Genomic DNA, 25359 nt, shown 5'->3' on the forward strand with positions numbered 1-25359 from the left:
TAAAAATGGAAAATATATTCTTTTTTTTTCAATTTCATTAAGCTTTTTAAAAACAAGTTTCAAATTAATAGAAAGAATACTGGTGGTTGTCATTATTCGAGACTATAGCTTTTACAGTTTTTGGCATATTCTCTTTCTGCACACTACATGTACTCTCATTATGCTAACGGGTTATAGACCGTCATTCTCTCTATCTAAAGATCTAAAAAAATCACTTGCAAATGTCATAAACCTGGTGTAGCAAAAACTCCAAAAGTAAGAAAATTCAAGAAACAATAGGGATGATATGACAGATCTAATTGTTGGTACAATGAAACACATTAACATGTTTAAAAACAGCAAAAACATTGTTCCACCATACATCATACATTTACAACATTTTCCAACCATACACATAAACACTAATGTGAATATACCAGATATAGAGTGTAAAAACAATAGATTGTATATGTAGAGAGCTGAGACTCTGGAGGATACTTAATAAATAAGCTTCTGAGACTCTTGATAATAATCTTTTGATGTATATATACAAAAAACGCTTGAAATGTATCCCATGATTTTAAAAATGTCAACAACAAAAATTAAGCAATCGGTTATTTCATACATTAAATTCAGTGCCATGTTGAATATACTTTTAACAGCACTGGTAAATGCAGGAATGAAAATATGGTTAAAAAAGATTTTTATTGAATAACTAATTTCTCACATTGACAACTCAGAGGGATATGTATGACTTTTTACAAAAATTATCTGTATTTACATGATTAAAAAAAATCAAATTCATCCTGTGTCAAGAAATGGCACCAAGTTTAACAAATCACAATTTCTACAGATCCTTTATCCAGTAGTCTAATAAGACAAACAAACAGATCATTATATATCATGTAAAATGGAAACAACGTGTATTATCATCAAAATCATGAATACATTATACCAGGAAGAAAAGAAGGAGGGGCTTTCCAAAGAATTTGACAGTGTATAAAAGCAGTTGGTCTAACAGATCAGACAATTATATTTTTTTTAGATAATCTCTCAAATTCTCAAAAAATTGTTTTGGAGTAGTTAAAGTCATCACAAAGAAAACTTAATATCAATTGGAGGAAATTAAGGCATTTAAAAATTGACTTTCTTAACAGATCGGATGACTACAGTATGTTTATCTTCCTTTGTAAAAAAAAGAAAGAATTTAGAACAGAAACAATTCAATTTACAACAAACAATATCAAGTCATATCATAAACAGCCATCATCCATTTTGATATAAAAAAATAAAAAAAAATTCAACAAATATGATTCAGACCTTGAAAAAAGCATTATTGTGAAAATATAGAGAGAACCTCACTCCCACATTGGCTTGACATGAAATGAGTCAATAAAAGTACATGTATTACTTAGACTGTCAAGAAAACAATTTATCTATGTTCAATTTATAAACAAATCCTTTGTTTTGTAGTTGAGTTTTTATACAGAGAGGACAATTGTTATCCCGTGTTCGCAAAGCATTATCAGTGAATATATATATATAGTAAGCATGAAGTATCAAACAACATTACATGTTTACATAAAATTGATACTTTTCAAAAATCAAACAAGTAAACTATAAAGCAAAATCACACAAGTCACTCATCTTTCCTGTAAAAACTATTGTGATTGCCATTTAACTTGGGTTGTTGTTTCTGGGGTTTTAAAATATCACTTTTAAACAATCTCCAAAAAAGAATCACATTTATAACAGACATGACAACCATGGACATTGAAAGACAAACGTAAAACACAACTGGAACTCTACTGGGCTCAATATACATTCCATAGAAAATCCTACAAATTGAGAATCCACGACAGCTTACAAAGCTGAATAAGTTCAAGTAAGTGACAAGTCTGTAAAACCAGTGGTTAAAGCCTATCTCGTACATCTGGAGCAGTTTTCTGGAGTGAAGGAAGAAACTGTTTATTTCAGCCATCAAGGCCACACAGTTATATCCAATACATAACCCTGTGTGAACATTGGACCAAAACATTGAAGTCACCTGCAAAAGGTAAAAAAAAAATATCAATTTACCAAATTCTACTTGTATAAGGTGTGCCTAAAATGTGACTCATAATGCATAATGCAAGCCCTTTCAGTGGCTTCATGAATATATACTGTAGAATCCTTATTTTTATTTTAGCATTTAACATGTAATATGAAATCGCAAGCAATGAACTTTTAATTAAGTTACATGCATTTTAACAAGTTTTTGCACCAAAATAAAAACTACTGCTCATATTGCTTTAACATTTATACTAGTGAATTAAGTGAATTACATGTACCGGTACTAACTTTTATTTCCAAACTACATGCATGAGGGCATATATTAGTCATGCCAAATTCTGATCTCTGTTCAGCATGCTTATAGTATGCTTTTAGAGCACCTGTGTTGTGCTTATACATTAATGTTATTCAAGAATGGATTGTTCAAAAACTTGTCATAGTTGTACTTGCTTTAGAATAGGTAATTGGCATATCTAATGTGTGTAAACTTGGAACCATACAGTGGCCTCCGGGTATAACGAGATGCTGGGGACATAGGTTTATTTCTCGTTATAACCGATACTCATTATATCCGAGGTTGGCATTTCCAAAGGTGACATGTGATCTTGTTCTTTACATTTCAAATAACGTTTATAAACAAGGGATAATGAAATAAATATGTACATGTGTAATTTATTCTAACTTTGTTGAAAAGTAATAAACTTACAGCGTATTCATGTAAATGACCATTGAATAAATAGGTGTACAATCTAAATACTGTTACTTTCACTTCACGAGAGACAAAAACTGTGTGATAGTCTGTTGCTTATTTTTTTTTATTAAATCTTCAGAAAGTTTCAATAACGTCAATCAGTTTTTGTAAAACACTTAATGTGGAATCTTCGATGTCTGTTTTCTGCATGAAGAAGTTTTGAAAATCATAACCGCGTCTAATGCATCTTTTGTAGAAAATTCTCGAGTTTTTGCCGACGACACACCGATATCATCACCACCTTTTCCGGTTTCTGTCTCGTCATCATCTTTAATTTGACCCCGAATTTTACTAACTTAAATTACTAACGAAATTTAATACTGTAACCAGTGAATCAACACTGACATATAGGGAAGGCTCAATGTCAGTATCGCTATTTTTAGAGTCATGTGCTTTTCTCAACAAGTCCGCTAACTCTTCCAAGCTTTCTAAATCTTGTTTTTTTTTTTAAATTGTACTAAATGTACTCGAAGTTAATCCATAGTCCTTTGCAATTTCACTTTTTATTTTTAATTAATTGTTAACTATTTCTAAATAAGTCCTATTGTTTCTAGCGAAAATCCTTTCCTTTTCTATTTCTTTGAAGCCATTATTATGAACATTGCAATAAAAACAACTCAATATTATTTCTGAATACTTTTAATCTAATGTCTTGAGTATAAATACCTGTGAAAATTACATTGGCATACTGTTAGTTACCTGAAACTAGCGTTTTCAATCAAGCCTGTTGTGAGTACCTTGTTATATCTGATAGCGCTTACAACTGACGGGCAGAAATTTTTACCTTGTAATATACAGAGTCTTTTTATAAACGATCTCGTTGTATCCGGAATATTTTAAAAGGAAATAATTTGGGACCAAACAATCATCTCGTTATAAGCGGTACCTCGTTATATTCGAGCTCCATATACCCGAAGGCCACTGTATTTAAATTTGCATGCCCTGGTTATGCCTTGTTGTACCTTTTTTCTACTTAAATGTATGCCTATAATGTATTTTTTATACTGTTCAATCTTAGGTTGTATGCACTTGAGAAGAAATGTATTGTTTCTTAATAGAAAACAAAAATTTCAAAATCAAATAAAAATATTGTGACAAATTGTTTCATAACACAAAATGTACAGATACAAAAAGTGTGCATAATGCCAGCCCTTTCAGTGGCTTCATGAATATATACTGTAGAATCCTTATTTTTATTTTAGCATATAATACGAAACTGCAAGCAATAAACTTTTATTATAATTTCACACAGTTTACATTTGTCAGGAAAATGAAGTGGTATTTCAAAATATGTGAGGACTGCTGCTTGTGATTTTGCATGAATATTAATTCCTTACTTTTTATTAAGAATCTACTGTATACCAATTTTAAGAAAACAAATGCATTTAAAATTATAACATAATCATAAACTTGATAGGTTAAAAAACCACCAACTTACTGCTATATGATGCAGAGTTACTTCCCAGTTGCTTTTTAGTCTGTTGTTTAGGTACATGTCAATGGAGTCATATAGAAAATACCCTGAAAGAACAATTCACAGATTTAGAAGCACTTTCAGTACTTTTTTCTATTCCTATTGTTTACACCTCATACATGTAAATGCATTGTCACAATTTAAGTTAACATTTTAATTCCATTTTATATTGTAGTAGTTGGGGCTATATGGACCATGGATATCAGCTTGGGTAGCTCAGTGGTAGAGCCCCTGACTACCGTTGCAGGGGTTCTGGGTTCAATTACTATTCCAGCAATATGTTTTCAATGTATCTATATGCTCCTCCTTTTCTGTTACATACAATTATGTTTCATGTTTACAATGCTCAACTAAAGTGATGTCTATTACAAAAATATACATAAATTTGTTCATGTAATAACCAACTACGGAAACGCTAGGGAAGAAATATGTTTTTTAAATAGAAAATATTTTTTAAAGAGGGATCAAGTTAGTGCTTCTGCTTTTTTAATACAATGAATTATGCACATACAAATAATTGACACATAATAGAAATCTCCTATTCCTGTTATGTATGTAGTTGTACATTATGTTTTATCAGAATGAAGAATCAGTTTACATTTGTCAGGAAAATGAAGAGGTATTTCAAAATCTGTGAGAACTGCTGCTTGTGATATTGCACGAATATTAATTCCTTACTTTTTATTAAGAATCTACAACTATGTACTATGGAGAAATGTTCATGATCATCCACGAAAAACCAATTGATTCAGCTTTTATTATTACTACAGTGTACATTGATCAAGCCATTATGACTGAACACCTCCCAATAATACAGTGAAGTCGCCAAATCTGGGTCATGTCAGACTGTTTCGTTAATATTTGGCAAAGTTGTTCAATTTTTATTTCAAACTTTATACATATTGAAAGTACAGTTTATGAGCTATTTTATTGTCATTTCTTTTTTCAAAATAAATTCCATGGAACTATATTTACAGAGGTATTTCAACAAGGCATGGCTTCCATACTTTCGTATCATTTTCGCCATTTCTAGGTCACGTGACTTTAAGGTCTCTGTAATATCGTGGAATCATTTTGGAGAACAATTTTTATGAATTTGCAGCATTGAAAAAATATTACCGTTCAAGAAAAATATTTAAAACCACTGATACACAAGTAACAGGGACCCATTTCTAAATGTAAATGGGGGCAACTTAACAATAAAAAAATGACTTTACTACTCACTCATATCGCTCAAAATTAAATATGACCCTGTATTTTGATAATAGAAGCACACAATTACAGTCAACCGTATTTTCGCTGTCTTTTGAGATAACGAGTCACGTGACTCAAATCTCGCCGGACAGTTCGATAAAAATGTGTTGAACAGACGGTTTGTAGAGTAAACAAACCCATTAAAGCGATATGAGTGAGTAGTAAAGTCATTTTTTTATTGTTAAGTTGTAAGTTAAATATTTGATACGATTCGCAAGTATTTAAAATCGGGCCGAGAATGCCGCCTCCAGTTGGAGGCGGCGAAATTTCCAGTTTTCGTAATGGCGCCGGTTCTGACGTTTTCCTGGCAAGTTAATATCAAAATCGTTAAAAAAAGCCAGAAAAACGTCAGATATCTCGGACTAATCGAAGATGAGTGAAAATCTCTATCTCGAAAGCGCTCGATTCCTAATTTCATTTCTCGGATGGTCTTTAAATGTTTTCTTTCAAATATTTTTTACTGATCAAATACAGAAAGGCCCATAGTTTGTGATCAGTGTATTTATAAAGTTTTTTCTTCTACATTTTAAACAATATGACATAAAAATTATAGGAGTGACCCAGAATTGGAGATGACTTCACTGTACACAATCAATACCTTTTTGAATAATTTTGCATGGCTACAGATAACACCAGAATTTTTTGGTGAAACTGTATTTAGTAACTATCACCCTTGAGGTAGAATGTATAACTATACCTGTTGAGAATGCTACCATCATGTATGTAAAATAGTTGATGTGCTCAATGAGGTCTTCAAAGATTTCAGGATACAAAAAGAAACTAGAGATAAAAAAAGAGAAAAATAATCACACATTTAGCTCATTAACTTAAAAACAACACGTGAAAGAAAGTCTGTCAAGTTATGGGCGTGATTATTATCAAAAATCAATTAATTGTGCCAATAAGTTTTACACATCGTATGGGGCCCTCCATGTTACTAATATAGCCATGGGCATAATATGCGCATTTAATAACTTAAATTGTTGAACATAAACACTTTAATCATACCACAATATATTCCATGAACCACATATCATTCCATGAATCCATGATATAAACAAATTCCTCCACCGCCACGGATCGTTTCTGACACTTTTAGGAGTTCCGACATATCTTGCAACTAAGTTGTTCAACGAATGAAATACAATTATGGTGGAGAAAATCATAAGATACCCATAACGGACTTCAACTTTTTGCATGCTTCTTGTATAATCCGAATCAGATGCCATTATGGAAGAAGAATTTCTGTTGTATGGTGCTCATGAAAAGGATATGAACCGGGCAAGCCAAAGCCCATTTAGTCACGTGATAAGAAAAGCCGCTTCTGTCAATGCACATTGTAAACAAAACACCGTGTTGCCAGGCTTATTTCAGCACGTGGATTTTTGTACAGGACTGTCAAAACTTGAATTCATGATCATGTTTTTAAAAATTGTAGGACTTATTCATTTTTGGTTAAATTGTTCAGATATTGGTATTTTTGGTCAACGAGAATACTGCTACAGTTTACCCATAATATTTTCCCTTCTATCTATCTATCTATAGAAAAAGGGGAAAAAATCAAAGAAAAAAAACAAAACCAAAAAAAAACCAAAAAAAAAAAACCAAACAAACAAAACAAAAAACATAACAGTTACTAAAGGGTGAAATAAATTTTTTAATGAACATGTCCGCGTTGATTATTTTCATTGCATACATGTGTATTAGGAAAGGAGGAATGATCGAAATACAACGAAAACATATGGCTGGACAGGGAAACGAACCCGGGGCCCATGTAACTCTAGTCAGGAGCTCTACCACTGAGCTACCCAGGCCGATATCCACATTTCATATAGCCCTAACTACTACACATGGCCCCGGGGCTCATGTTCAAAATGAAACTTGGAGAAAGAAACCATATATGGATTAGACAACATTGAGATGGCGACCATGCATCTCAAGTGGACAATAGGATGAAAAGAATTTTGAAGAAATTTGCTTTAAACTTAACTTGTAACTAAGAAATTTTCCAGCTTGCAAAGACCTTCTAATTCAATCTTATATACTCCTGACATCCAGGCATTTTTGTGTAATCTAAGCAGCCAAGATGAAGCAATTACGAAATAATCTAAAACTGAATATAAAGCGATTCGCAATGGCCTTCACATTGATTTGGTTCAAGTAACTCCACGCCGTTAACCAAAAAGCTCTTTTAGTTAGGTTAAGTATTAGCAAAATAGCAAAAGTGGAGAGTATATTTATGCTCTTAAAAAAAGATTTTTGTGTGATCTGATATGACCTTGACTTACAAACATTATTCAAGGTTACTGCATACCCTTTGATCATATGCAACATGTGGGTGAAGTATGAATTTGATCGGAGCAAAAGAAGAGAAGGTATGCTTCGGATAAGGATTTTTCATATAATTGAGTGCTACAACTTTCACATTTGACCTTGAAAATTGGTTCAAAGTCACTACACCTCCTTTACTCAAAAGCTCTATTTATGTGAAGTATGAGCCAAATAGGGCTAAGTGGAAAGTAGATACATTTATGCTCTTAAAAAAAGGATTTTTGTGTGGTTTGATATGACCTTCGCCCTTGAACTACAAATTGCATTCAAGGTCACTGCACACCCTTTGACCATAGACACTCTGTGAGTGAAGTATGAGCAGGATTGGACCAAGAGGAAAGAAGATACACCCCAAACAAAGTTTTTATTTATAATTCTGCTTTAACCTTAGACTTAGAAACATGGTTCAAAGTCACTGCACATCCTTTACCCAAAAGCATATATTTGGGTGAAGTATGAGCAAGATTGGGTCAAGGGGAGAGAAGATATGCTCCGGACAAGCAATCTTGGATGGACAGATGGACGGAAAGACAGATGGATAGACTGATCACTATAGGGCACCCGCAGAGCAGGGCCCTAATAAGTGAGGTGAAAAATGACTTGACTGTTTATATCTTGAAAGGTATCTAATTTTAATATTATATTATGGTTTATGAACACAGGTCCTCTGGTATTTCAGTTCAGTACTCAACAGATTCATTATTTATATGTGAAGTAGGAGGGGCTTGATGTATATATGCAACATAGATATATTGGCATGCACAACTCAGAAGTACAGCTTCAGACGGAAATACATGTGTGTGTGAGTGGTCTTGCTTTTTCATACCAACTTCGATTTCATCATAGTATCAAGATACATTATGTCATATTTTAAAAGTAAATGTATAATAACTCTAAGGCTCTCAAAACATAACAGACTTCGTATATGGATAAATATTGACGTGTTTTAATAAATTCATTATAAAATGCATGTGTTTGAAATGATCTTTGACAATGATTTGTACAAACATCACTAAATTTTGCCGATTTTCATGTTTAACATGTGAAACAATGTGCACAAGCATTGAAATTTTTTATTTCCTGATAGACATTTTCACAGTTATGGGGGTGCTACAATATGGACACTCCCCAAATATGGTTTGAAAACTCTGTCTGTAAGATGGAAGACCACGTAGCCATTCAATCAAACATGTCTGATGAAATGGCTGGGCGCAGCGGGAGTCATTACAGACCTCCTCCGGAATCTCCATTCCCAGACGGTATGAGTAACAGATCCCACAGTCAGCACTAAAGTCCTCCTTCTTTGAATTAGACGGAGATGGAAACGTAACTTCCAGTAGAGAAGATAAATTGTGCAGAAGGCCTTCATTTTCATCCCACAGATGTAAATTAGATGTCATGTTCTCTCGCAAAGGGTTTGTGGCCTGATTTGAACCCAAAAACTTGATGTCAGGTAAACTACTTGGATGTTTGGGGTCCACAGTTATTTGTATGGATGCATTTGCACTAATAGCTATTCTTCTGTTTGTGGCAGAAAATGTTGGGTTGTCTGGTTCTAGAATCCATGTTTTTCTGTCCAGTTCATTTAAGTTGTTCCATAAGTCTTGGTAGAGATCAACATTATGAACAAACTGGTTGAAAACATCTAAAAGAGTGCTAGAAGCGGTCCAAACAATATCAAATTTGACAGGTAGGTCAACAATGATTGTAGGAGCTTGTCTAGGATGCTGGGAATGAAGCTTAATTTGCATCACATGCTGTCGTTGTTTTAGATCTACAAACTTGATTTGGAATGACTGAAAATCAGCGTTTACAGATACAACTTTTTCCCATCCAATATTCTCCAGTTCTGATATCAGCTGAGCACAATTGTTCCTTTGAATCGTTGGCTGCATTTGTTCTTGGAAACAAAGTTGTTTCTCAGCAATGCTTCCGAGCTCTTCTAGGAAGGCTGAAAGATTTTCACATTGATTCAGCCTCTGCTTCACAATTTTATCATACTTTTTCAAAATCTGTTCTAGTTTCCAATCACAAGTTAGTCTTGTGTCTTTAAGTTTTCCATCTTTTGGCAGTTTAATGTTCATTCTGTATTCTTCATCTAAAATTTGAATATATCCATCATATTCAGTAAAATCTGCATTTTGTGGAATCAAACAAGGAAACTTCATTAACATGTTTCTCCTATTTTCATCCATTATTGCGTCTTTCTAAAAAAAAAAAAATGAGTTGAATACATAAGCACAACACACAAGAAAAAGACAATTGTCTGTAGCATTTATGTAATGATACATTAAAGTAATGTAATAATACATTACTGAAATATAATTATAATATATCTTACAATAATGTAATATTGTATTGCATCTTTCAACACTGTAATGCAGAGAAAACCTGAGGGTTCCGACAATGCAGGGGCATGTGTTGTTGGGTGTAGCACTAAGACCAATATGATGGGCGAGTGTTAAATTATGATTAGAAACTTGACAAAAAAATTTAAAGTTAATTTTAAATGTGTTTCTTTTACTGCATTTGGGGGGGGGGGGGTTGGAGGGAGAATACTGTGAAATTTTTAAAATTCGTGGTGGCTCAATTTTTGTGGTATTTGTGGGTAGCCCTCGCCCACAAATTTACATCCTCAATGAAAATCAATTATAAAAGAGTTAGTTTACCATCTGAAACTAAAAACTGACGCATCCAGGAAATTACAGCCCCAAGAATATGCAAAAAACCCACAATCCACTAAAATTGACCCCATGAAATTAAATGATTCCACAGTAATCAAAGTACTGAATGGAGTTGATTTTATTAATAATTATTTATTTCAAAATGAACCATATGTAATCTCCCCATGCAAGTAGTTTCTTAGCTGTATTTGAATAATCGCTTGATTACCATTCATGATTGTGCTTAAATCTTAATACTGTTTCACTTCCATTTTGTCAGATAACTGCAGTTGTGTAATGTAATTTCCTGGATGCATCAGTTTTTATGAAAAAATATTTACATTTCACATATATTTTGCATGTAAAGCTACTGCAGATGTAGCACCGTAACACAGACAGGGTACTAAAAGGTTAAATCACGAGTTTTAATTGTGATGTCACAAACGTTGAACGCTGATAAATACAACGTCACAAGCGAAAATCAAATATCACGCTTGTGGCTGTTACTGTGGCTCTTCCATTAATTTGAACTTACCCATAGGATAATACAGTAATTTGAGGTAAAATTCGCATTTGCGTCCAAGGCAAGAAGTTAAAAAAATGTAAATATAAGTATTAAATCCTTATTTTTTGAAAGATATAGTCTCATAACTGCAACGGTGTGTGCAAACAAATTTTCATAACGCGCTAACGCGCGTTATTCAATTTGTATGCACATACCGTTGCAGTTATGAGACTATATCTTTCAAAAAATAAGGATTCAATACTTAAATATATATCATTTAAACTTTTATATTTTCCTATATTAATTAACTCTCCAACTGTGGTTTCATCAATATTCATCAATATTCGTTGAATACCTATTTTCGGGGATTTCGTTGTTAAGTTGATCAACGAAATTAAATGTTTGTTGAAGTTCAATTTTAACTTGCATTTTGTATTGATAGGATCATTGGCCACGAATTTACATATCCTTGAATCTAAGGGTTCAGAAAATCCGCGAAAATTGATACCCACGAAAATTAATGAAACCACAGAGAGTTAATTAATATAGGAAAATACAAAAGTTTAAACGATATATATGTTTTTTATTTACAAAAAAATAGTTTATAGCTTAACAAATCATGTCTTAAAATTTTAGGTAGATCTGATGTTGAATTTGTTGACCATTCAGTCTCCTTAATCTGTAAATCAAGAGCGGCCAACTATGATGTAAGCACACCCTCATTATTGTCTTTGTGTATAAAAAAGGCAAACAGTAGAAAAATGCTTTTATCAGTTCAAGCAAGTTACATGCATAACAAACCTCAAATCAGCTCACTCTAATATGAAACTGAAAGTATGGTGCTTTGGCGTGTGTTAAAACTAGCGTACGTCATGTACACAAGATAAAGTTTACATTTTCCTTGTTTTTATGAGGTAAATTTCAGTTAATTTCAAATAATTAATCGTAAAATAAATATGCAAATATAAAATTATATTGTATATATTTTTTTTACAAATATTTGTAATTTAGCGTATGTAATTTTAAAGTCTGGTTAATCCGGTTCGGCTTAATCAGTTATACCAAGTTTACCCCTTGCCAACAATTTATTATTTCGTACATTTAACTAGGTTGAATATAAATTTGAAAACTTTCTTCTTCAAATATTGTATGCTAGCAAAGACTTAAATACTATAGTATATATAAGCCCCCGATACTATGTAATAGATTTTTATGTTGCCATTTGGATACTACAATCACAATATTCATGCTTCCAAGAATGTTTTAACGAACAAATTAATTTAACAGTAACCAAGATGTCAGCTCCCATATCCTGAACATGCAGAAATATATGAATCCTCGAATTTATTTGGTAAATTGCTTTGTTTAGTGTTACTGGGATATCTAAAAGATAAAGAGGTAATCTACAGATTATAAGTCGGATGAAATGTTTTCCAGACTTTCTGTAGTTATTGGTAGAGACCTCAATTGCCGCATCAGATGTGGCAGCATTAAAATATATAGATTACAGGGTAACGTTTCATCGACAGCAAGCGATAGTGATGCTAGGAAATCGGTGCGTACTAAACAAGAAGATAAGACAGAACAGGACAGTTGTGACTATTTAGGTGTTTCGGAAACATTTGAGGCAAACGTTGGTGAAGAGGAAACTCTGGTTATAGAGACGAAAGAAAAAATATCCCGTACATACGGTTTAGGTAAATATACCGCACCGGATGCATACGATGGTACATTGCAGAAGACCAATTTTGGTGAAATAAAGATAGATTGTGTTAGAAAGGGTGTAATTCCGCCAAAGAAAAACTTCTCCAAACTGAAACCTGAATTAGGCTCGATTGCAGACTCATTGATAAGTTATCGAGAAAAAGTAGATCGCAGGAAATATTCTTTGCCAGTTTCTGATTTGTTAAGTCAACATCTTCAAGGGCTTGATAAAGAAAGTGATGGTACTGTCAAAGAAAATTCTCAGTCATCAACTCTTTCAGAACCAATTTTTGACTACAACAAACCAAGAAATGTGCATCAAAATTCCACAGTGTTCAGTGAATCAAAAATGTCAGATTCTATGAAACCAACAGATGAGGTAAATGAGAAACAAAAAGAGCATAACAATGAAAGTAGTCCAAGCACTTCAAGGAATATAAGAAAAGAACAGAATTCCTCAGTAAATGGTATGTCATATTTTAATAAACAGATATTAAAATGTTGATAGAAAATTAAAAGGTTTAAGTAAATAGTAATCAAATGCAATCTTGATTTAATGTTATGTGTTTCTTAAAATCTATTTTGATTTTTCATTAAAGCAGCAAAGGGAAACAGATTTTTCATGAAACCAGAAGATTTGATTATGGAGGTTGTGAATGAAGATGAGAATAAGAGGCAATCAAAGCATAGTAACAACTCATCGATAAAGAAGGAAAGAGATTCGAGTGATGCTCAACAAATTCACAGATCATCAAACACAAAAAACATTAACTGGAATGTCATGCTTGAAGACAATTTAGAAACAAAAAGTTCATTGAAATATCAGCAAAAAAGTGATCAGACTCCACAAAACATTGATAATATGTTGGATTCTATTATAAAAGAAGAAATTGAAGTTGAGATACAACATATCAAAGATACCTGTGAACAGACACATGAAAAGGGCCTGACAAATAAAGTAAAGAAAGACAAATCATTAGAAAATGGTATGTGTAATCTAAAGATAATAGATCAAAAGGTTGATCAGCGAAATATCAAACCCCCTCGTAACACAATGATAGGAATGCTGTACTAGTCCGGTATTGCAATTCTTATTTTGAAGAAATTTTTAAGTACTGCTATTTAAGCATGGCTTTAAATGTATAAAAACATCTTTAAGACAATATAATCGTCATACTAATTAAGTTTTGTAGTGACATTACATGCAGTTCAAATGCATTTGGATTTTTTTTTTTTGGTTTAGTCATTCTCACAATGTCAGGCTTCCTGAGTCCACTCATGGCCATGAGAGGACTCGTGACCCCTGGACTTGTGAAGATGGAGTTAAGTAACCAAGAAACATTTCATTTTTAGATCAGGGTTGAAAAAAAAAGAATATTCCATGCGCGGATCCAAAAATTTTTTCCAGGGGGGGTCCGAAGGATAATTGTGTTTGCCAGGGGGGGTCCGAGGCATATTTTTTATTATGTAAATTTAATAAATTTTCATTTTCCAGGGGGGGGGTCGGGACCCCCCCGACCCCCCCTCTAGATCCGCGCATGTATTCTATACTCGTTTTTGAATAGAAAAATATTATAATTCGCCAGTTTGTTGGTTTTTACTTTCCTTTTTACTTTACTATATACTGTACATATACAAGTCTGAGGGTACACTGCGTGAACAATCAAATCAAAACATAAATGTTCTAAATATTTTGTGAAGCACAATTTTATACACAGTCTATTAAGCTACAATATAATGTTTCAGTGTTGATAAACTTTTGAAATATCAAATCAAGAGTAAAATTATAACCTTAACAAGGATTGTGTACTAGATTTAATTGTATTCAGTAAAAAAAAATGTACTTTATTTGTGAAAAAATCATTTGATATTTTTCTTGAAGGTGCCAGAGGAAAGACGATTCCCAGAGATACAGAGAAGATGATGATGTATGAAAAAGAAAGTAGAGCCCAACTAACTGCAAAATATGACAGCAACTCATTAAAGAAGGAAACCAATTCAAGTGTCAGGACACTAAAGTTGGAAACAGTTACACCAGACAGAAAAAACATTGATTGGAATTACTTACTTGAAGACAATAATTCTGAAATGAAAAATTCATGGAAGTGTCACAGAGAAAATGATTCAAGTTCACCTAACTTAGATAGAATGTTGGATTCAATTCAAACCAAAGACAGAAATTTTCATGAAGAAGGGTCAGAAAATGATTTTGCTAAACAAGTGACACCAAAGGATTACCATAAGTCAGGAACTTCAAAATTGGGAAATGCAGCATACGAATACTTTCATGATGAAGGAAAAAGTTTAGGTATCTTTTATGTTAGAGTAGTGTAATCTTAAACACCTTCGTCAAGTATTTTAAATGTATGCATCATAAATTGCATTTTGCAGTAATATTTTTAGTACATTTAACTGGTATATATTAATAGCCTTACAATTAAATATATATTACACATTCTATTTGAGACAGAAGTATTTTCTTTTTATGGCTATATGTTTCAACTGACTGATAATTTTTGGTGTCTGTGATTTCACTTGTATGTATAAGTAGAAATAACTTTACTTCGATGAGATGTTGGATTACATTCCAGCTGAAGGAGAAAACTACAACAATGAAGAGGAGGAGGATGGTTTCGCTGAAGAACTGACATCAGACGATGATAATGATGAGAAGTCAGGGACTGCAATGATAGAAAATGCAGCGTACAAATATTTCTCAGATCTCCAAGAAAAAAGCTTAGGTTTGTGGTCCTGTTTTATTACAATTACACTGTGTTTAGACAACTTTTCAAATTAAAAATAAGAAAGAAAACATACACATATGTAGTCTTAGTGCATGTACCTATTTGTTTTTAGACATTTTGCTTCTTGTTTTACAAATTTGCAACCTCGGGTCCCTTCATGATGGTTATACTTATCTAATTAATTTTATAAGTAAAGAAAGCAAAACCAGGATTATAATCTTTACCCCAAAAATAAATTATTACCTGGTACATGTAGCGTATTTATTACAAAGAAAGTAAAGAGGTCTATAAAGAGAAATTTTGATCAAAATTGCCAAATTTTTTATGTGAACTCACTAAATCAAATCTGGAACAGTTGTTTTAAAGATCTGAATATTTAATTGCGTATGATAATATGTTTTTTAGCACCAAAAATTGATGCCACATCAAAGGTTGATCTAAGCAAATTTGTACCCAAAAATGTGAACAAGCTAACAGAGGAAGAAGTTGTTGATGAGCTGGTGGAGAGTATCCTCTATAACAAAGGTGAGGATCCTTGTTCAATGTGGTAGAAAAATCTCTTTCAATCTTATTATACATCATAAAGAAAGTTTGGAATTTAATAATTCTGTTGTGATGAATTATTAATTTCTATGATGACTGAGAGTACATGAACCATAGATCCGTTTTCTTCCAGTGTCACAAAATTTGTAAAATGTGAAACCTTTTTATTTGCATTAGTTATTTTTTGCAACTAAAAAAGTTTCTTATAGCAAATAATACTGGATATAACTTCTTCATTTTGCAATCTAAAAGAGACTGTAAATAAAGCAAAAACTGGATTGTTGTGAAAATTACCAGATACATGTACCGGTATACAGTATATGGATCTGAGCTGTTATAAAAATGTACCTGTATTTTCTACATTAAAGAAGTTCATAAAATTATATTCTACCAGTAATTAAATGAAAAGATTTTTTGTTATGTTCACTGCTGACTGCTGCTGAAAAAGATGCATTGGGGTGGGGGGATTGTTATTTTGATAGTATTGCCAACTGTTGGAGAGATAGTGTATAAAAGATTGTCATGGTTACAGGACAGTATAATGTTTTAATGCATTTTGTATGATTTAGTGTGTTTGTACTTTTCTAGATGATATCCTTGCAATCAACAAAATCTATGGGATACCATCACAAGGTAAACCATTTACACCAAAATCAATAAATACATGTACTGTAAAGCAATGCATGCAAACAAATCATCTTTAACTCACTAATAGCAGGTCAATAACTATTCTGGGACGATTAATTTCTGTAAGCAAGAATTCAATCTATGTAGCTCCCCAAGTGTTAGTGCAAATGATACATTAATACAATGATTTTTGTAAAAGAGGTTATTTGCAAATCTCTTGAATATTTACTGCATGCATATCAAGAAAAAAATATTCTACACTGATATTTATTGAAGATCGCGATAAATGAGTAACACTGTACATGTATTTATAGGTGGAGAGGGAGTGAGATTGAACATTGCAGACCTCTTACCCAAACTTGCAGAAAGAATCCATTGTGACAAACTCCACATGGTTCACAGACTGGACAAGGAAACCACAGGGATTATGTTGTTTGGAAAGTAAGTACATGTACATACAATATAGCTAGTATTGACTCTCAGTCGTATGGATTCTTTGAAGGGAAAAACTAAAACCTAGAATTAACATATAAAATATTTTTTTAAGTATAAGTCATAAAAATATATTCCACTATAGTTGAATTGCATTTAGGCCCCTGTGGTACTTAAAGTTTTAATGTATGTAAAATAAGATCATGTATTTTGTTCATTAAGCATGTGACTTTATTTAAGATTTTACAATATTTAAATGACAAATTAATGAGCCTGATTAATTCCAGAACTGAAGAAATGGCCAGTAAATTGAGAAAGGCATTCAAGGACAGAAAGGTGAAAAAGACGTATTTGGTTATAGCCAAGGGTATACCATCACTGAAAGAAGGTAGGCTATTTAACATTTCAACCATATGCTCATCAATGATGGCTGTTTTTAGATGGTCCAATGTTTTAAGCATTATTTGTCAATGTTATCAGAGTGAGTGAAAACTGTGATTTTATGTTGAGTATTTGAAGGAAAATTTAATAGCATATTATTGAAATAAGAACTACTAAAATCTTTTCATCCACTGTTTAAAAATTAAGAGTCTAAAATTAATATACAGTACATGTATTGAGTTTTACTTCTAATGTTTCCACATTTAAGATTTACTCGGAAAAACCTTTTGAAATGTAATCTGTATTGAGCATATGAATGGAATATATAATATGATTTTTAGCTCACCGAGACGAAGTCAAGGAGAGCTTATGCTATACCCTCGGCGTCGGCGGTGGCGTTGGCGTCGGCGTCCGGACCTGGTTAAAGTTTTTGTTGCAGGTCCTGTATCTAAGCTATTACTTGTCCTATCTTCACCAAACTTGCATGGATGATGCATCTGGACCTACTTATGGACTTGAAAGACTTGGATGTTGAATCTGGGTCCTAAATTTCAGATGCTGGAGGAGGTTAAGGTTGTTGGACCAGGTTAAAGTTTTTGTTGCAGGTGCCCTTTGATAGCAATATCTTAGATACTGCTGGTCTGTACTTCACCAAACTTGCATGGATGGTGTGTCTTATGATACTGATGCACCAGACAGGCTTGAGTGCTGAATCTGAGCTACAGGTTTCGGATGCTGGAGGAGGTTAAGGTTTTTAGAGCAGGTTAAAGTTTTTGTTGCAGATGGCCATTGATCGCAATATCTAAGTTACTACTGGTCCTAACTTCACCAAACTTGTATGGATGATGCGTCTTATGATACTGATGCACCAGACAAGCTTGAATGCTGAATCTGAGCAATAGGTTTTGGATGCTGGAAGAGGTTAAGGTTTTTAGAGCTGGTTAAAGTTTTTGTTGCAGGTGCCCTCTGATGATTATATCTAAGTTACTACTGGTCCTAACTTCACCAAACTTGTATGGATGGTGCGTCTTATGATACTGATGCACCTGACAAGCTTGAATGCTGAATCTGAGCAATAGGTTTTGGATGCTGGAAGAGGTTAAGGTTTTTAGAGCTGGTTAAAGTTTTTGTTGCAGGTGCCCTCTGATGATTATATCTAAGTTACTACTGGTCCTAACTTCACCAAACTTGTATGGATGGTGCGTCTTATGATACTGATGCACCTGACAGGCTTGAATGCTGAGTCTGAGCCATAGGTTGCGGATGCTGGATAAAGTTAAGTTTTTTGGAACAGGTCACATGTTTAATAAATGATAGTACTATTTTAAACTTGCATAGTTGATTTAACTGTAATATGAATGAATCGCAAAGGTAGCTTCAGATGCAGAGTTTGATCTCCATTATCAAGGATGCTAAAAAATAAATCTTAGTTATTACAGGTCCTAACTTCACCAAACTTGAATGGATGGTGTGTCTTATGATACAGATGCACCTGACAGGCATGGATGCTGAATCTGAGCCATAGGTTGCGGATGCTGGAGGAAGTTAAGGTTTTAATTGCTAGTGCCCTCTGATGATGATATCTTAGTTATTACTGGTCCAAACTTCACCAAACTTGCATGGATGATGCGTCCTATGATACCAATGTACATGATGGGCTTGAATGCTGAATCTGAGCCATAGGTTTCGGATGCTGGATGAGGTTTAGTTTTTTGGAACAGGTCACATGTTTTATAGATGATAGCTTGCATAGTTGATTTAACTTTATTATGAATTAAACACAGAGGTTGCGTCAGATGCAAGCCTGATCTCCATTATCAAGGATGCTAAAGAAATCTCCTACCTCACTCAAACCAGCTCGATAGATAGATGTGTTTGTTGATAAATGATATAACATGATTCCTATGATATAGTATTGTATGATATGAAACAATGTTGTTTGAAATGATACAATATGATATCATGTTATATTATAAAAAGTTATACGATATGATATGATATTGTATCAATTTTTTGATATTTTATGATATGATATTGTATCATGATATTGTTATGTAGTAGTATTGTATATTATGATACAATATTGTATAATATTATATTGTATTTTTAATTTATTATTTTATCACATGATACAATTACATAAGATATTGCAAAATATTATATTGTATCCTATGATACGATATTGTATATTCTATAATATTGTATCATAGAATATTGTATAATATGATATTGGTTTCAGTAATATAGAATTATATCACATGAAATTGTATTATATGATATTGTAATATTATATAATATTGTATCATACGATATTGTATGATATGATATTGGTTTATATGATATATTATCATATCACATGAAATTGTATTATGTGATATTGTTATATATATTATTGTGTCATATGATACAATATGTATAATAATATAATAATGTATTTTATAATATTTTACTTTATCTTATAATATTGTATCATTTGATAAGATACAATGTTGGAATCAAATTATATTGAATTATATGATATAATATCATATAATGTATCAAATATGTTTCAGTGTCATTCTAAACAATATCATACTATATTATACAATAAAATATCATGTTTCAATGTTATGATGTATTATGTAATATGATATTGTAATATAATACTATATTGTATTATATTTTATGATATTGTATTATGTGATCAAATACAATAAGGTATAACACAATACAATGTCATATCATACGTTACAATATCATATCTCATTATTGTTTATTACGGTATTTTATTGTATTGTATGATATATATTATAAATATGACATGATGCAATATTGAATTTTATATCATTGTATTGATTAACATATGAACATGAATGTGATTATCATAAAAAAATTTATCAGATGATATACGATATTTTGTCAAAACAGAATCCATGAATATTCAAGATCATAAAGTATGATTTTCATATAAAATGATAAAGGTGGTCTTGTGAAGGTGAAGTCTCATAAGGGTGATGCTCCGCCTCGGTGAGCTTAGTAATCTATGATTACCTATGTTTTAGGGATAATAAAGGTTCCTATCGCTGAAGGTGAAGTTGGAAAAGACAAAAGAAAAAGGGTTAGTCATTCAATATTATATCTGATTCATGTCTATGAGTTCATTGTTCTCCTTCTTTTTTTGTTTTAAAAATAAAGTTGATATACTGAATAGCAAAACAATATTAATCTTCATGTATACTTCAAGAAAAGTAGTTTATATACCGGCCACTTTCTAATTAGAATTAAGAGTGTTTACAGCTTGATATGAAATACACGTACCCTTATTTGTAGATGACCTGCATTCCTGTGTATAACTCGGACACCAAACATGTCATGCATAAAACCAAAAAGAAAACGGTGCCAGCTGTAACTCATTATAAAGTGGTTGCTAACAGCCATAGTTGTGCTCTGTTAGAAGTCAGCCCTGAAACAGGTATAGATGTACTTTTTATAAATACATATGTATTAACAAAATTTCCCTTTAGTTCTGGTTTCACATTTTTCTTGTCCATAAGCTGTATTACAGAGTTATTTTGAGGTCTAAAATTTGGTTTATGTATTCCTTCTAAAACAATTGTTTTTATGAATGTCTTTGCTGTCATTCATTAATCTGAATAAATAAGTTCTCCATTTCTCCGGGTTTTATACTGTATAATATGTTCATTTGGGATAGCAAAATCTGAAGGAACACAATTTTTCTTCTTAGATAGTTGTTCTATGTGCAGATCTCTAGTTTTCTATTTATTTATTTTTTTGTATTATTATTGTACTTTTGTCCAATTATTTTTTTCTTTCATGCAAACAAATATTTTGGTTCCAGGTGTGAAACATCAGATCAGAACCCATCTTCTCCATGTATTGAATACACCTGTACTGGGGGACCACAAGTATTCATACCTGACAGAGATCAAACCACAGGTACCAGTCATAATATATCTTTCAATTTTCTTAGTGAAAATTTTGATATCATTTTTATGAAATAAATAAATTATTATATAAAATTCCTTTTTTTGACTACCGGTAAGTTATAAACCATTATTCATGAAAGGTACAAATTTTTTATTATATTATATTATTATTATATTTTATTAAGTAGGTTAAATAAATCGGTGTTAATTAAAATCAATTCAAATATACATGTATTTAAAAAAACAAAAACAAACTTGATACTCAAGCATTAACACTAATATCTTTTTAAAAAAGACATATGTTTATAAAAGCAATTCCAAAATCATATAAAGTGAATATATCTAAGGTAGCCTACTTCATCAAGACTTCTATTTTTTAAGACACTACTGGTATATTACAAGATGGTGATTAAAATGTTTTGTTAAATTGTTTGAATTAATCAATTTGGTTGTACTTGTATATCATCTTAGTTCAGTGGTTTAAGTATTAGGCTTGTTAACTGCAGATCACGAGTTCAAATCCACCTGGGGATTTTGTTCATATTTCATACTGGTTTAAAAGTTTTTAAATCCAAAATTGCATTTTTTTAGCTCACCTTAACCAAAGGTTCAAGTGAGCTTTTCTGATCACCTGTTGTCCGTCGTCCATCTGTCCCTCCATCTGTCCGTCTGTAAACTTTTCACATTTTTTTAGACAATTTTTTTTTTACACAGAATTAACTACAAAGCTACAGTTTGTGAGATTACTAATCAAGCATCCTAATATTGTGTATAATCTAAATTGTTAAAACCAACCATAAAACACCAACCAATACTGAGGCCCAGAAAGGGGTTCAAAGTTTAAAATAGAAATAGCATATGCTATGAAATAGAATGTTAAAAGGAACTGTTGTTCAGGTGAGCAATGTGGCCCGTGGGTCTCTTGTTTATTTGACATTTATATATTATGCACCATGGTATCAATCATAATGCATGTAAAAAGGCAATATTATTTCCGTGGGAGTAAACTTTTAAATGATTGAACAAATGAAAATTGTTTTTATAGAAAAGTTTAGTATAGTTTTAGTATATTACACTAAGTTAGCAGTCTTCCAGTGTAACTTTGTACTTGTACATGCTGTGCTTTTCTAAATACCAAAAAAAATCACTTTAATAGACATTATTTGAGAAGTAATAGTATATCAGATATGTATCACAATGATAAGATAATACTATTGAGAATTACCGGTACACAGGTAAAGGCATTTTTTTACTGTGCATAAAACACAAAAGAGATTAAACTCCCTTTTTAGCAATTACAATTTACAAATTTTCCACATAGATTCTCCCCAGTGACGTCATTCGGCAGTTGGGGATCCGCCAGAGTAAGGCCAGGAACCTCCCCATGTACCTCCACTCCAAGAATCTGATAATCCCAGAATTCCTGGATGGAAGGACTTTTTCAGTACATTGCAGTGTACCTAGGGCATTTAGATCTTTCTTGAAAAAAGCGAAAATTTCTCACAGAAATGTAGACGAGCGTATTTGATTATTTTACCACTTGAAATTTGTGTTGTTGTCTGTGGTGCTATGGGGGTATGTTGCGAGATGTCACCAGAAAACAGTGTGCTATATGGTAAACCAGATGGAGAAAATTAACTGTGATACAATGTAAATATTTTTTATTTTCTAAAATAAAGGATTCATCAAGTAAACAAATAGTACTGAGTATATTATTTTGAGATATAACCATCAAAGTTTGGTTTTGTTTTTGACGACATTGTAAAAATTGTGCCCACTTGATACATTGCAAGATGCCATATATTGAAAAAATAAAATTTTAGAGAGCAAATCACTTAACTTGATTAATTTTATGTTTCTGAGCCATGGTACCATAGTTAACGTTTAACATTCCTGGTTTAAATAAAGCCTTCATATTTCTGAAGTCGTTCTGTAAATTTAATTTAAAAAAAGGACGAAAAACTCATGCAAACAAATTGAAAAAAAAAAGAGAAAGAAAATTCATGAAGTCATCGATTGTTTATTGACCTGTGTACAGTTTGTTATGCATTCAAAATGTTGACCGTCTTTTCGTTTTTGTTACAATATTTCAATGTTGGCAAAGTTCTTTTGGTGTTGACTAGAATCCATTTCCACATTTCCATTCGTCTCCGGTCCAATAACAACCGCTGTATTCTAAAAGAAAAATGAAAATTGTTTAATAATAACTCTGAGGAACAACTAAACAATCTGGGAAACAAGCAAAGTTGTTGAAGAAAGTAATAAATTTATCAAATATTATTCGATCTAAAGTGGCCCTAGCATGCCAGCCATTTGGTTTAAATTAAACATGGCGAATAATTGAAACATAATAAAATCATATATTTGAAGTTTAAAATAAACTTCTCTATCTGATTTAAAATTTGTTTAAACAATTAAAACGGCGTTGTTAATTTTATCGAATAAACATGCATTTATTAGACTCCTAAAGCAATCCAAAATTATTACAAATAGTTGCAAGAACGTTTTTTTTTCTTCTTTAAAAAAAAAGACATTTCGCACCATTTTCAAAATTCCGTCCAAAGTTATTTCCCTCATCCATTAAAAACCCTGCCGCAAAAACCAGGGCAGACAGGAGCAGGGCGAAAACGAAGATCAGGAATCGATACATTGTCAAATCACCGGAGACTCGTCCCAAAGAATGAGTGCAGCTATTGCTAGCAAACGGCAGTTTTATACCGAGTCTCCAATCGAAAGGTTACTTCTACGGAAATGTTAGTTTTAAAATTACAAATGTGTGGTTTGTAATTTTAATGTTAATTATAAAATTCAAACGAATAGAAGTTTTCAGCGTCTTGTCTTACTCTATGTTTCTAGTCATAAACGCGACAATTTTGACGAAAAGCGCGTGCATGAGCTGTTATTTTGGAACTTTACTTGTCGAGGTACAAAATCTGACTGTAACGTGCTTCAGGGTCTCAGAATAAAAGGAACGGATTGCACAGCGGCAAGTTGTAAGAGAAATTCTCGAAAACCTATCTGCTTTCATTACTGAATTTGTGAAAAATTTAATTTTAAAATCAAATTATTTTTCCGCATGGATAAAAGAATTATATTGACAATTGAAACCATTGTCATAATTAAAGCTTCTGTTCTTCAGGTTTAGATGTATGCTAAATCGAACGTTTACAAAATACCGAATGCATTGAGCATTTCTTTGATAACGGATGACGAAGATCGGGTTACCGGAAACGGGCTTACCTTAGTAACCGTATCTGTTGATGTATCGGTAACCGCCGCCGTACAAGTAATCGGCGCCGTTGTTGTCATCCTGGTACTGAGCAAACGCGGCCTGGAGCATGACGACCATTGCCAATGTGGCGGCTTGGTAGATGAACTGGCGTACTGACTCCATTTCGATTGCTTTAGGTTACTGAAGGACTCTTCGTTAGAACGTTGAGTGAAGAACCATTGTCAGGGCTTCGTTTATATAGTCTCAAAATTGTCCAAAACAACGTTATTTTTTTTTCAAATTAAACGAGACGTCAAAATATTTTGCGATGGATGTTTATGGGAGTTGTTCAACAAGGTTTACTTGCAAGAACGCGGAAAACGTTGTTGTCGTTTTTTAGGGAACTTCCTTGCACGTTCTTTGTTCATAGGTTTTACGATCTAATGTCTGGAAGAAGACGAATCAGTTTCCACGTGTTGCATAGCATGACCTGATCAAGTTTCTTAGAAACGCTTTCCAAAAATATTTGTTATATCTCATTTTATTGCTTTTGCACTATAGCGTTTGATATTTTGAGGACGGAATGTATTTTGGACTTATGTTTCGACACGAGATTGATCGATATGTACTGTTTGCAATGCGATGCAAAAAAAAAAAAAATAAGGGGTTTGGCGGTGATGGGCATATAGTCAGTTAATCGCTGACTGTGTCAGCCAAAATACCAACCACAAGAGTCTCTCCCAACCTTACATGACCATGCAGTCATTATTACCTTTAGGAGT

At 32.5% G+C, this 25359-nt stretch overlaps 3 protein-coding genes and 1 long non-coding RNA gene across 5 annotated transcripts; 1 reads left to right on the plus strand and 3 right to left on the minus strand.

Moving 5' to 3' along the window:
* Positions 1-1471: 1471 nt before the first annotated feature.
* LOC105318111 (TLC domain-containing protein 2) lies at positions 1472-6836 on the minus strand. The gene is made up of 4 exons (XM_011415047.4): positions 6519-6836; positions 6208-6290; positions 4221-4303; positions 1472-2026 (listed from the first exon to the last, which is right to left on the minus strand). Exons 1-4 carry the CDS (start codon positions 6737-6739, stop codon positions 1619-1621), a joined length of 795 nt encoding a protein of 264 aa, XP_011413349.3. The 5' UTR covers positions 6740-6836; the 3' UTR covers positions 1472-1618.
* A 1934-nt stretch (positions 6837-8770) lies between these two features.
* Positions 8771-11913, minus strand: LOC105318110 (E3 ubiquitin-protein ligase FANCL). Its single transcript, XM_011415046.4, has 2 exons — positions 11811-11913; positions 8771-10048 (listed from the first exon to the last, which is right to left on the minus strand). The coding sequence occupies exon 2, from the start codon at positions 10034-10036 to the stop codon at positions 8915-8917; it is 1122 nt and encodes a 373-aa protein (XP_011413348.2). The 5' UTR covers positions 10037-10048; positions 11811-11913; the 3' UTR covers positions 8771-8914.
* Positions 11914-12265: 352 nt separating this feature from the next.
* Positions 12266-23064, plus strand: LOC105318109 (uncharacterized). 2 transcript variants are annotated; one of them, XM_011415044.4, is made up of 12 exons: positions 12266-13180; positions 13313-13699; positions 14596-15021; positions 15305-15454; positions 15863-15982; positions 16589-16633; positions 16942-17068; positions 17347-17447; positions 20482-20537; positions 20750-20891; positions 21279-21376; positions 22688-23064. In XM_011415044.4, the coding sequence occupies exons 1-12, from the start codon at positions 12436-12438 to the stop codon at positions 22892-22894; spliced, it is 2604 nt and encodes an 867-aa protein (XP_011413346.2). In that variant the 5' UTR covers positions 12266-12435; the 3' UTR covers positions 22895-23064. The 2 variants fall into 2 exon arrangements, with proteins under 2 accessions (XP_011413346.2, XP_011413347.2); XM_011415045.4 differs by having other exon boundaries at positions 13316-13699.
* A 302-nt stretch (positions 23065-23366) lies between these two features.
* On the minus strand, positions 23367-25074 carry LOC109617354 (uncharacterized). The gene is made up of 2 exons (XR_002198503.3): positions 24607-25074; positions 23367-23541 (listed from the first exon to the last, which is right to left on the minus strand). It is a non-coding gene; the product is annotated as an uncharacterized lncRNA (long non-coding RNA).
* Positions 25075-25359: the final 285 nt, after the last annotated feature.

This window comes from Magallana gigas, chromosome 3 (genome assembly GCF_963853765.1).
Source record: "Magallana gigas chromosome 3, xbMagGiga1.1, whole genome shotgun sequence".
NCBI lineage: Eukaryota > Metazoa > Mollusca > Bivalvia > Ostreida > Ostreidae > Magallana > Magallana gigas.